We start from the raw sequence: 11743 nt of genomic DNA on the forward strand, positions 1-11743 counted from the left end.
TGGTATATTTATATTTATAAAATGAGTTACTGCTTACAGAAATATTAATTTTATAACCAAGTTTCTGAGTAAAATATGCTGGACATTTAATTGTAAAACAGAAACTGGATGTATACAGTGGTAGCCCAAAAAGGAACTCAGACTTTCTGTTGGAACAGTGTCACCACTAGTGAGGGTTTATATACCTGCTGTCTCCTGTGAAGGATCATGGCCTACTTCTCCCTGATGTTTCTTTCCAGGGCATCCTAAGGACTTTTTATTTAGTAGATCCGTGGCATCATAAAATATATTGTTTTTAAGGGTCCTGTAACATAAGGCAAGTGTCTAAGAGTATGTCTCAGCCAAATGAGTGGCTTAGCCAACATCTGTGTATCCACATTTGAGAAGGGCTTGTAATCTGCTTGACCTGTATGCAGTCTTGGGGGTGGGGTGGAGTGGGGGAGGCCTGTGAAGGAGAGCCAATTGCTAGCACCAGTGGTATTTACAAATTGGGGGTTTGAGATCTTCTAACCTATGAATGTCAAGTATTTGTTGTACTTGATTTCTTTTCCCCATTTTCCCACCTGAGTTCTTTTCTTCCCATATTCACTGCAGAGTTTTCACAGCTGCTACCCAGTTTTCACTGCAATAAGCACACACGTCACACTTACATTTTGAACAATTTTTATTACTAGTACAGGAAAAATCAATTTTTACTACTAATACAGGAAAAAACAATTTTTACTACTAATACAGGAAAAATCAGATAGAAGTTAACAAATATTGGGAAAGTTACAGAGTTACAAGAAATCGTAAAAGCACTAGTAAATAGTTATCCCTGGTCATCATTCAGTTACATTTGGGGCTTAACCTGTCTTCCCTTAGCCCCTCTCCCAACTCCCTTTTTAGATGTTGGTTCTGGGAGCCCCTGCCCAATCTTACCTGTGTTGGATGATAGACCAGGCTACTCAACTCTAGCACGAGGTAGATTCAAGTTGGCACCATTGCTGGGTCTGAACCCCAGGTTGTTCCCTCTGGCCCTGGCTGGACCTGCAGTTGTGGCCACCCTGGATCCATAAGCCCCTGGGTAGGAAGGCACTTTCCTATCTGGCCTCCACTATTTCTCCTTTGAGCATTAGGCCATCCAACTTTAACCTTTAATTACCTCCTTAATCCCTTTATGAGGTTTCTCTTATTCCATTCTCTTTTAGCTTCACTTTCTTTCCTGGTCTGTTTCCCTCTGGTTAGATTTGGCTTATGTCCACCAGCCAGTAATTAAGCTGGCTGTACTCTTATGTAAATAAAGCTAGTTTTATTTACCCTTATTCTAAACCAGTATCTGGGCACAGTCTTAATGTAGCCCTATGGCTTCTGCCATCATCCTGGGATATGCCATACTTTTTCAGTTTTTTCCAGTAGCCACCTCTCCATATTTCAAAATTCTAACCCCATTTTACTTCCCACTAAGTTTCTGTTTTTTAAGGGATGCCATTGCTTCGCCACTTAATTTTGGAAGCAAAATGCTGAACTCATTGGTTGAAGAATCAAGCTCTCCCCAATTGAGAATACTAGCCCCTCCCATTTCCCCAGGTTCACTGGATAACTGATAACTCAGGTGCCTCACACCCCAAGGAGTGGTTCTAACAGAATACAATAAATACAATTTTACAATATCAAAATACATAAAACAACAATATTGAAATTACAGAAGTTACATATAGTATAGGAGAAAACAACAACAACAGAAAACATTTCTACTAAGACAGAAAGCATAGGGAGGTTTTCTTACCCCTCCTTACTACAGAGTTAATTTCTTTTTAAAACATAGATCTTACAAATTAGCCCAGAGGTTTCAACCTTTGGTCTGCTGGCTGTGGACTCTTTTGCTTGATGGTTGTTAGTATTTTGTCTATAAAAATTTGTCATTTGGAGAATTTTCTTTCTTTTCTGTTAAATTCAAAGGGTTTGCTGACTGGTGTTAAAACTTAGTTATAAACTCTTGTGATTGCATCTTGGAGAAAAGAAATGGAATTCTTCCAATGGAAGTCTCAACACTTAGACTTTTAAAACTTTGTTAGTAGTCGATTTACATTTTACCTATCATTTACCTGCTTAAAAAAAAACTCCTTTCTATTCTTTAGTCTTTGTTAGAAACTCTAAAATTTTTAATCCATGGCCAATCCAAAGTCTTTGCTGTGCAATGAATAGAAGTGAAATACCAGGGCATAGGTGGTAGTAAGAGTCTTTTCCACATGCCTTCCTTTCAGCATTTTCCCATTGCAGATATTCTGAATTTTACCAATCACCTGAAGATCTATACATCAATTACCTCTGCTTGTCTCATCTCAAAATATATTTTCCATATAGTCACAGAAAAAAAAATAGAAATTCTATAGATTGTGATTTCCTTCAACTTGAAAACTGTATAGAATAGAAAGTAATGTAGGTTTTGGAGATAGATAAATTCGATTTGAATTCTGACTGTTAACACACTGAGTGTGTAATCATAGACAAGTTATTTGATCTCTGTAAACCTTTTAGTATTGTTGTAAGGATAAAATGAAATTAACGTGATTAGCGTGGTCCCAGACACATAGTGAATACTTAATAGATAGAAGCTATTATTGTTTCAATTCTGAAACTATCCACTTTCTCCTTTTACCCTCTTTAAAAATCAAGTCTTTCACAGTTCAAAGGACACACACCCACCCATCTCCTCAGAAAGTTATTCCATCAACTGTTCTTACCTTTTCTGTATCTTTAAACTTTCCCACTCCTCCTTACTTTATAAGTGTACAAAAAATCTATGCCATCTGAAAAAATTTACTTTAACTCAACATCAAGATATTACCATAACTCCTTCGCTGAAATCTTGGGCAAATTGTGGAAAGAGTAATCAACATCATAAGTCTCAATTTAGTTAGTCCTACTTATCTTGCGTCCTCCAACAACTACTCTTTACTAAAAAATTTCTAGAAAAGTCTTCAAGGCAGCATGCTTTCTTAGTGTCCTTTCTCATCCAGCAACTTTCCTTCCTCTGAATGTTTATTACACCAGTAACAACATATATATGCAACATTCTACAAATTTTTCCCCACTTTGGACCTCTGTAATGACTCTACCTTTTTGCTTTATTACTTGCTCAGAACCATTCTAATCCCTATATTGCTTTTATTATTGAACTTTCAGTCCTCATTGCATCATTATTTCTCATTTCAACAAATTTAGATAACTCATTTAAATAGCCTTCAATAGAAAATATCCATACTAAGATAAAGTTTAACAGGACATGTATATGAGTTTCTCTTTTTTTTTTTTCATTAGGGATGCTGCCTCCCATTTAACAATTCATAACTCTTTCATATTATACATACATACTGCAGTTCTTGCAGTTCTACACTTCCTTAAACCTTTATCTTAATGAGCTACCACAGGATCCTGATGGACTCCAATCTCTTCGCTGAATCTGTTGTCTCCATTCCATTATTTGCTGTTCAGTATTAGCCATATTAACTCCTGACATTCTGAATTAAATCCACAACTTCAGTTAAGTAAAATTTATCTGTTGTTTTACTTTGACTCACCTCCATCCACTCACTGGGATCCATATTAATGACCCTTGGTGAAACTTTGCATTCTTCCAAGCTAAGCACATAATCTGAATTTTTACTCAAATGCTAAAAAAGCAGGATAGGTTGAACATTACTATTTAGCCACCATTTCCCCCACCTTTATCACTAGAATTTGTATCAGCCTAGCCGTAGAATCCATATTCCTCCAGATCTGACCCGTTAATGAGACTGGCCAAGATTCCAGTTTGAGACCTCATTCACCTGTTCATTCATCTTGCAACCAACCTCCCTTTCCTCAAACACACTGAAATTTCTAACATTTCCTCTGTGCTGACTTTGAACCTGTTTTCCTATCCTATTTCATGATCCCGTTTCACACCATCATCGATAGCTGTCATCTTTATTGCTGCCTTTCTTAAATGATAACATCTCTCCAGAATGCAATGTAAACATGGCATATCCACTCATTTCCTTTTTCTCCATCTTGTAGCCTTAGAAAAAACCTCTGCTTGTTGGTACCACCCAGGCTTGGTTCACAGTCTGGCCTTTAAATGGATTCAGTATGTGAAAATGTGTGAAATTACTCCTTGACCTACTCTTAGTATTCAAAACAGCCCCACCCTATGGCATGTATCTTCGTCTTAGGGTGTCAGGAGCCCTAACGTTACGAGGACTGCTGCTGCTGCTCTCCCTGCAGATTTTGTTTTATGAATTTATCTCTATGTGACCATTTATTCTCTTGAATCTACCCACTTTGACATAATTGTCTGATAATTTTTCAGGCAGCCACTCACCAATTTCTCTGTGGTAATTTCTTTTTATATATTTCTCCCATTTCCCTTTATTCCATTAATTGTGATCAAGTTGAACACATAGCACTATGCATCCTAACCATTATAATGTTCCTTAATAGTTCCAAGAATGATTTGTATGTATACTGTTGACTTAGTTCCAATTTTATTTTAACCACTTCTTCTTTCTCTTTTTCCTCTGCTCATTTTCACTGGAAAACCAATAAACATGTAAACACTATATCAGCATCTGTAGGAGGCATATTTTACCAGTGCTAAATACAGTTCTTTCAAAATCCAATTGATTGCACTATACACCTTTGCTTTGTCCTTGGCTATGCTGTAGCCTCTCCCTCTATAAACATTCTACGTTGTCTGTCTTCCCATAAAACAGTGCTTTCCCACAGATATAACAGATAGCACCTGTACTTTCTTTTATTCACTAGTGTACACCTGCTGTCTGGCCTCAATACCACCCCTCCTGCCCCTGAGATCTGCTGATGTCCGCAGATTGGGAGCTCTTGAAGCTGCCTTCCCCTTTTCTGTAGAGTCCCCTTTTCTGTAGAGCCCCCTTTAACTTCCCTGAGCCCTTCACACATTCATGAGGTTCTTCCCCTCATCCATGCTGCCTGTCCCTTTCTTTTCCCATTGACTCTCCAACCCATCTCAATACTGGCTTACCACCTTCATGGACATTCGAGAAGCCAAGGATCTCTCTCTTTGCAGTCTGGGTGTGGACTGAACCTTGCTCAGCCCATCCTCTGCCTTTTCTCCCACTCTTGTCTTCGAGAGCCTCTCTGCTTTATCTTCAACATCCCATCCTACTTCCCCTACCACCTGCCAGTCATGCCACAGATGCAGTGGTCTCTTCTTGACCTGCCCTCATGCTCCCCAGCCGCCAGCTTCTTGGTCTGCAATGTGCTGTAGTGACTCCACATGCTGTCCCCATTCATCCCTAAGCACCGTGTCTTTTCAGGTCCCTCAGGCTTCTGTCTGACCTTCCATCGTTTTGTCTCATCTCGTCATGCCCTGCGCTGACCGGCTTGTCTCCAACGTTTTCCACAGACCACTACCTTTACCAGCTCATCCTCTTCTCACCTCGTCCACCGCCCCCATGTTCCAACCTGGCCTTACCCACGCTGTCCTCTCCCTCCTGCATGGGCTTCCTCACACCCTTGGCCCACTCATGGGTGCACAGCTCCTAGACCCTCGACATCCAACTCCATCCTTTTGGCTCTTTGCTATCACACTCTGTGCAGTGTGTTCCCTGATCCTCTCAACAAGCCTCTCCTGCCCTGGTTGCTGGGCGCCATTGCCTCACCTTCCTCACTCTTCTTAGCCATTGGACCTCCTCTTCTCTACCACCTGTTTCAGAATGTTCACCTGATCTCGCCTACTTCCAGGGCCCACCTTCATCATCTCTCCTTATTTCCTTCTCTACTGCATGTATAGCAAAGGAACTGTCCTACCTGAGCCATGTGACATTCTTTAAAGAAGCTACTGTCTGTGCACCTTCCAGCTGGATCCAGTTGTCTCCTCTGTTCTGTGCTCCCTTCTCCGTCCCCCATCCACTGCTCAACTCCGTTGAGTCGTCTCTGCTTCAGGCACACTGTGCTGAATCCTCACGCTCCGCCTACCAACCCACGCTCATGAGCCAGGCTGAGCTTGCCTCCCGGGCCGCACGACCCCACGACATCACTCCCTGTAACCTTTCAGGTTTCCATCCAGACCCCTTGTCACGTACTCTTCTGACACAGCTCTCAGGGAGGCTCCGGCCTCTGATTCTCTGACCTTCTTCTTTCACCGCAGCTCTCTCACCTTCTTCCCACCCTCTTGCCCCCGCACCTGCCAAACCCACTCCCGACACCACCGCCCTCAGTCTGGACCTGCACAGAGCCCTGGGTCCTGCTGTCCACCCTCCCCCCCCACCTCCGAGCAGTCATCTCTCTCCTAGACGCTCTCCTGCACTGTCCTCTTCCATCCCATCTGCCCCTTCCCTCTGCGTGGACACCCACCTCTGGTGCTCTCTGCTCACATACACACAACCCAACTTCCTTTCAGTCACCACTTCCATCTCCCTCAGCCTTACTCCTCAAGAGTCCTAAGCTCAGGGACACCATGCTTGCAATCCACTCCCAACTGATTGACAGTAATCCCCCTCCCCCCTCCCCCAATCATTCCAGGTGCCTTGCTGGCTACATTCATTTACTCGCTGTCTCCCTGGTCCTGGGTCCTTTTCCTTCATGTCTGACAGTCTTGACTCTGATGCCTCCATCTGCCCGACTCGGGCTCATCTGCTCATGCGTCACCTCTCTGCCCAGCTGTCCCCCCTGCCCCTTCCACCCAGTGATTCTCACCCGAGGATGCATGACCCCCAAGGCAGCCTATCAGCCTCATCTTTCAGGAATGTTTTTGTGTTTTCTTTTTTGATGTTTTTGTTTTGAGCAGAGCACTGCTCACCCTCAGATGTTCTGACAGGCCTCCCTTGGGGTCCATGCCCACAGCCCCCCTTGGGTGAAATCCCCCGCCTCCACCCGGGGAAGAATCACTGCTGTGGAAGCCCAGCATGCCTCCCTGGGCTGCACTTTCCCCTTGCCCGCCTCTAGGCTCCCATCGGTTGCCATTGACCCTTGTTCCTCAAGGATCCCGGCCCTGCCCCCCACTCTGACACTGGCCCGGCACTGTCCTCCTGGAACCACCACATTCCCTTCCATATTAACTCACTGACACCTGACGTGCCCCAAGCCCCAGTCTGCATTAAAACACTAGTCTTTTCACACACCCCTATATACCCCTCCTGCCCCCCATCCTTTATGACTCTCAGGCATTGGGACAATATCTTTGGTGCTTGTCCTTCTTGGTGTTTGCCATTGTCTATTACCCTAGGTTACCCCTCCTCATATCAGACCCATGACACCATCCCCCTGGAGAGTCTTGCCCCTATTGTCCTCACCTCCCTCTGTGATTCCTGCCAAGCAGACCTTTCCCTCCCTCCCTGCAGCTACTCTCCTTTGTCCTCTCTGGGTGGATTCACTGGTCTTCCCAGTCCTCTCCTCAGCCTGCAGTCATCACCCCAACACTGGATGTATAATCAGTCCAGAAGCGCAGTTAAAGAAGGTTTTCTCAGTGTCTGCAGTTGGATCTCCCTCCCCACCTCACCTCCACTCCCAGCACTCCCAACCCTGTCCTCCCATACAACCCTGTCAAACCCGACCTGCACCCCGACCCCAACCCCATCCCTACTCATTCCCCGAGCTCCTCCTTCCCCGCCCCCAGCGGATCCGTAGTAAAGAGCCTGGCGGAAGAGTTGCACCCTTGCCACAACATTCGAGGCTGTAGCAGTGGCCACTGCTCCCCACCCCATACCTGCCACCCTCCACTCCTCCCTCCCCAAGCCTCTGCTCCCACTGGCTGGCCCTGTAATTCTGAGGTTCCTTCTGGTTGGCACCTCTGACATCTGCCTGGATTCCTACCTGCCCACCTCCCTCTTGCCGTTGCTCCCCCGTTGGTGTCCAGCCTGGGTCCCTTCTGCTGCGCTCCATTCTCCATCCTCCCCTGGATGCCTCCCATCACCTGGTCTGTCTCTGGTAGGTGACCGCCCTGTCGTGCCACATCAAGACCCCATTTGGACATTCCCTCTTGTGACCTCTCCTCACGTGATCCGTTCCTTCCCTTGCCCTCCCTGGCCCAGGGAAAGCGTCTGCCTCTTCTCTAGGGCCCATGATCTCATCTGAGTGCTCCCTGATGCCTGTCATCGAGTTGCATTGGGTCATCCCTTCTCCATAGGGGGTGCTCCCTCCTGTGACCTGCCCTCACAGCTCATGCTCTTTCCACCCCCTGCCCTGCCACATTCTCTCCTGAAATCATGGGCTGTCACTGGTCTGGTCCTTCCACTGGCTTGGGCCACCATTTCCCTTTAGGCTCCCTTTTCCTTAGGCGTGTTCTGTCTCACCTTCCTTCCTCTTCTCTCTTCCCTTTTAATCAAGCCATTGCCCACAGGACTTTACACCAGGCCCCTACTTCCCTATCTTCTCCTTCCCTTGCCTCCACTGCTTTCATCTTTCCTCCTTCAGATCCTGGGGTACACCCCTGCCCATTGCCTTGATCTCCCACTCCATGATGACATGGTCCAGATCTCTCCTTTGCCCTCTTTCCCTCTTGGCCATATTTTAAGACTCTCTTCTGGTTGTCCATCCCATTCTGCCTGCCCCCTCTGTTGTTCCCCAGATCCAGTCTCCTGATCATGAGACCCCACCTCCAACTCTCCACCATTCTGCCCCTTGCTCTCTCTCCCTGTGCCTCTTTGCTGCCCCCATTCTCTTCTCTGACTAGACCTGTGGTTTGAAGGTCCCTGGTTTTCCCTGGTTCCCTGTGTGGACTCTCTCTGCCACATCCTAGAACTCCACCCTTTATAGCTCCCTTGTAATAGCAGAAGCACTGTTGATACCACCTGAATTCCCGGCCACTCCTCTGCCAATTCTAAGCATATTTGCTACCAACACACTGGACTCTATCCACTTGAGTCCATCCTGAAGTCCCTGAGGTTACCTGCCAGTCGTTTCTGTGCAGGATATATCTAATGTGCAATGCTGCCCTGTTTCCTCCATGTCACCACAGTCATTGTGGCCCCTGTCCCCAATTGCTCCTAAGAGCCCTGGGTCTTTAAACGCCCAGGCTTTGGCATCTCAGCTGGGACCTGCTCTGCTCCTACCACTGGGCCTCAGTACTGCACAGACCATTCCTCTTGAGCTGTGAGATCAGTGGATGTCCCCACATTCATGAGGTTCTCTCCCCTCTTCTGTGCCTACTGTCCCTTACTTGTCCCATCGACTACCTGACCCAACCTGCTCCCTCCTTCTCATAGCTGCCCAAGATGCCTCTGTCTCTTGCTATCCAGAGTGGGTGGGGATTGGACGTTACTTGGCCCATACTCTGCCTTTTCTTCCGCTCTCTGAGAAACGCTCTACTTCATCTGCAGCATCCGTCCTATTTCCCCTGCCACCTGAGTCATGCGAGGTCTTCGCTGCCTGTTCCTCGACATCTGCTCCCTCTCTTCCGACACACGCTCATGCTCCTGACTGCCGACTCCTGGTGCACAAAGTGCTGTCCATGGCCTCTGAAAACAGCCATAAGGACCCTACATTTCGGGTCTGCCATTTTGGAAAAGGTGGTTGTTTCTGGGTCCTCTCTGATGTTTCTTTTTCTCACCATGCCCTGTCTCCAGCATTTTCAGTGGGCCTCTACCTCTACCAGCCCAGGCTCCTCTGGCCTCATCCCATCTCTCCCAGTTCCTCGCTTGCCTTACCTGCACTGTGCTCTTCCCCCTGCATGGGCTTCCTCTCACCCTGGGTCCAATTTGCAGGGCAAGGTTCCTGGATTCTCCACATCCACTCTCTCCTGTGGGCTCTCTGCCGTCCTCTCCGCACAGTGTGTTCCCTGATCCTCGCAGCAAGCCTCTCCTGCCCTGGCTGCTGGGCGCCATCGCCCGACCTTCCTCACTCTTCTGGCCTACTGGACCCCTCTCCTCTACCACACTCTCTCACCAGTTGGAGACTGCTCACGTGACCTCCTTGGCCCAGTTTCTAGGTCTCTCCTGCTTTGCAGTTACTGCATACACAGCAAAGGAACTATCCTACCTGAGCCATGTGACATTCTTTAAAGAAGCTACTGTCTGTGCACCTTCCAGCTGGATCCAGTTGTCTCCTCTGCTCTGTGCTCCCTTCTCCATCCCCCATCCACTGCTCAACTCAGTTGAGTCGTCTCTGCTTCAGGCACACTGTGCTGAATCCTCACGCTCCGCCCACCAACCCACGCTCATGAGCCAGGCTGAGCTTGCCTCCCGGGCCGCACGACCCCACGACATCACTCCCTGTAACCTTTCAGGTTTCCATCCAGACCCCTTGTCACGTACTCTTCTGACACAGCTCTCAGGGAGGCTCCGGCCTCTGATTCTCCGACCTTCTTCTTTCACCGCAGCACTCTCACCTTCTTCCCACCCTCTTGCCCCCGCACCTGCCAAACCCACTCCCAATACCACCGCCCTCAGTCTGGACCTGCACAGAGCCCTGGGTCCTGCTGTCCGCCCTCCATCCCCACTCCAAGCAGTCATCTCTCTCCCAGACGCTCTCCTGCACTGTCCTCTCCCGTCTCTTTTCATGCCCACAGCCCCACACACCCCTTGTATCCCCTGCGCTTCATGACTCTCAGGCATGTGACAATATCTTTGGTCTAATTCTCCTCTTTCTCAGTGCTTGTCATTTGTCCCTTTGAATAGTTTATCCCTCCTCATTTCAGATCTGTGACATCCCCTGCCCTTACGGTCATAATGTCCATCTGTCTTTCCTGCCAACCAGATGTTTCCCTTCTACCTTCCTGCAGCTACTCTCCTTTGTCCTCTCTGGGTGGATTCAGTGTTCTTACCTTCCCTCTTCTTAATGTAGTCATCACCCCCAGCACCGGACTTGTAATCAGTCCACAAGCTCAGTTAAAGTAGATGACTTTCTCAGTGCCCGGAGCTTGACTCATGTGTCCCGCCTCCAACCCCCATCCCCCCATCCCCACTGATCCCAACCCTGCCCTCCCATCCAACCCAGTCAACCCCTACCTGCACCCCAATCCTGATCCCTGTCCCAAACTCCATCCCCCAGGCTCCCACCCCATCCCTGCCAGATCCGTAGTAAAGAGCCTGGCTGAAAAGTTGCACCCTTGCTACAACATTTGAGGCTGTAAGAGCAGTCACTGCTGCCCACCCACTGCCTGCCACCCCTTTTCCCCTCCTCCTTCCCCATTTCTCTGCTCCCACTGGCTGGCCCCAGTACTCTGCACTTCCTTCCAGTTAGCGCCGCTGACATCTACCTGGTTTCCTACCTGCTGCCTCCCTCTTCTCATTGCTTCTCTTAGTGGTAACCAGCCTGTCTCCTTCCACCTCTCTCCTCTCTCCATCCTCCCCTGTGCGCCTTCCATAACCTGGTCTGTCTCTGGCAGGTGACTCTCCCTTGGTGCTGCACTGAGGCCCCCATTTGGACATTCCTTCCCAAGACCTTTCCTCGTGGGACCCATTCCTTCCCTTTCCCTCCGTGGCCCAGGGAAAGCATCTGCCTCTTCTCTAGGGCCCATGATCTCATCTTAGTGCTCCCTGATGCCTGTCATCGAGTTGCATTGGGTCATCCCTTCTCCATAGGGGGTGCTCCCTCCTGTGACCTGCTCTCACAGCTTACGCTCTTTCCATCCCCTGCCCTGCCATGTTCTCTCCTGAAATCATGGGCTGTCACTGGTCTGGTCCTTCCACTGGCTTGGGCCACCGTTTCCCTTTAGGCTCCCTTTTCCTTAGTCTTGCTCTGTCTCACTTTCCTTCCTCTTCTCTCTTCCCTTTTAATCAAGCCATTGCCCACGGGACTTTAC

General features: G+C 47.9%; 2 protein-coding genes across 8 annotated transcripts in view; one reads left to right on the forward strand and one right to left on the reverse strand.

Annotated features, from left to right (window-relative positions):
* COPG2 (COPI coat complex subunit gamma 2) overlaps positions 1-11743 on the forward strand; it is a 140073-nt gene that overhangs the window by 98447 nt on the left and 29883 nt on the right. The window lies entirely within an intron of this gene.
* The window catches only part of MEST (mesoderm specific transcript), a 129356-nt gene that overhangs the window by 60952 nt on the left and 56661 nt on the right, over positions 1-11743 (reverse strand). Inside the window, exon 13 of one of the 3 annotated variants that reach the window (XM_057550126.1) lies at positions 527-4554. The exons of the other annotated variants lie outside the window; for them this stretch is intronic. Within the exon in view, the coding sequence (XP_057406109.1) occupies positions 4514-4554 (41 nt within the window). The 3' untranslated portion in view covers positions 527-4513. Of the gene's footprint in view, positions 1-526; positions 4555-11743 lie in introns of those variants that run through there. 3 annotated transcript variants of the gene reach the window in all.

The sequence above is a fragment of the Balaenoptera acutorostrata genome, chromosome 7 (assembly GCF_949987535.1).
Source record: "Balaenoptera acutorostrata chromosome 7, mBalAcu1.1, whole genome shotgun sequence".
NCBI classification, from domain to species: domain Eukaryota; kingdom Metazoa; phylum Chordata; class Mammalia; order Artiodactyla; family Balaenopteridae; genus Balaenoptera; species Balaenoptera acutorostrata.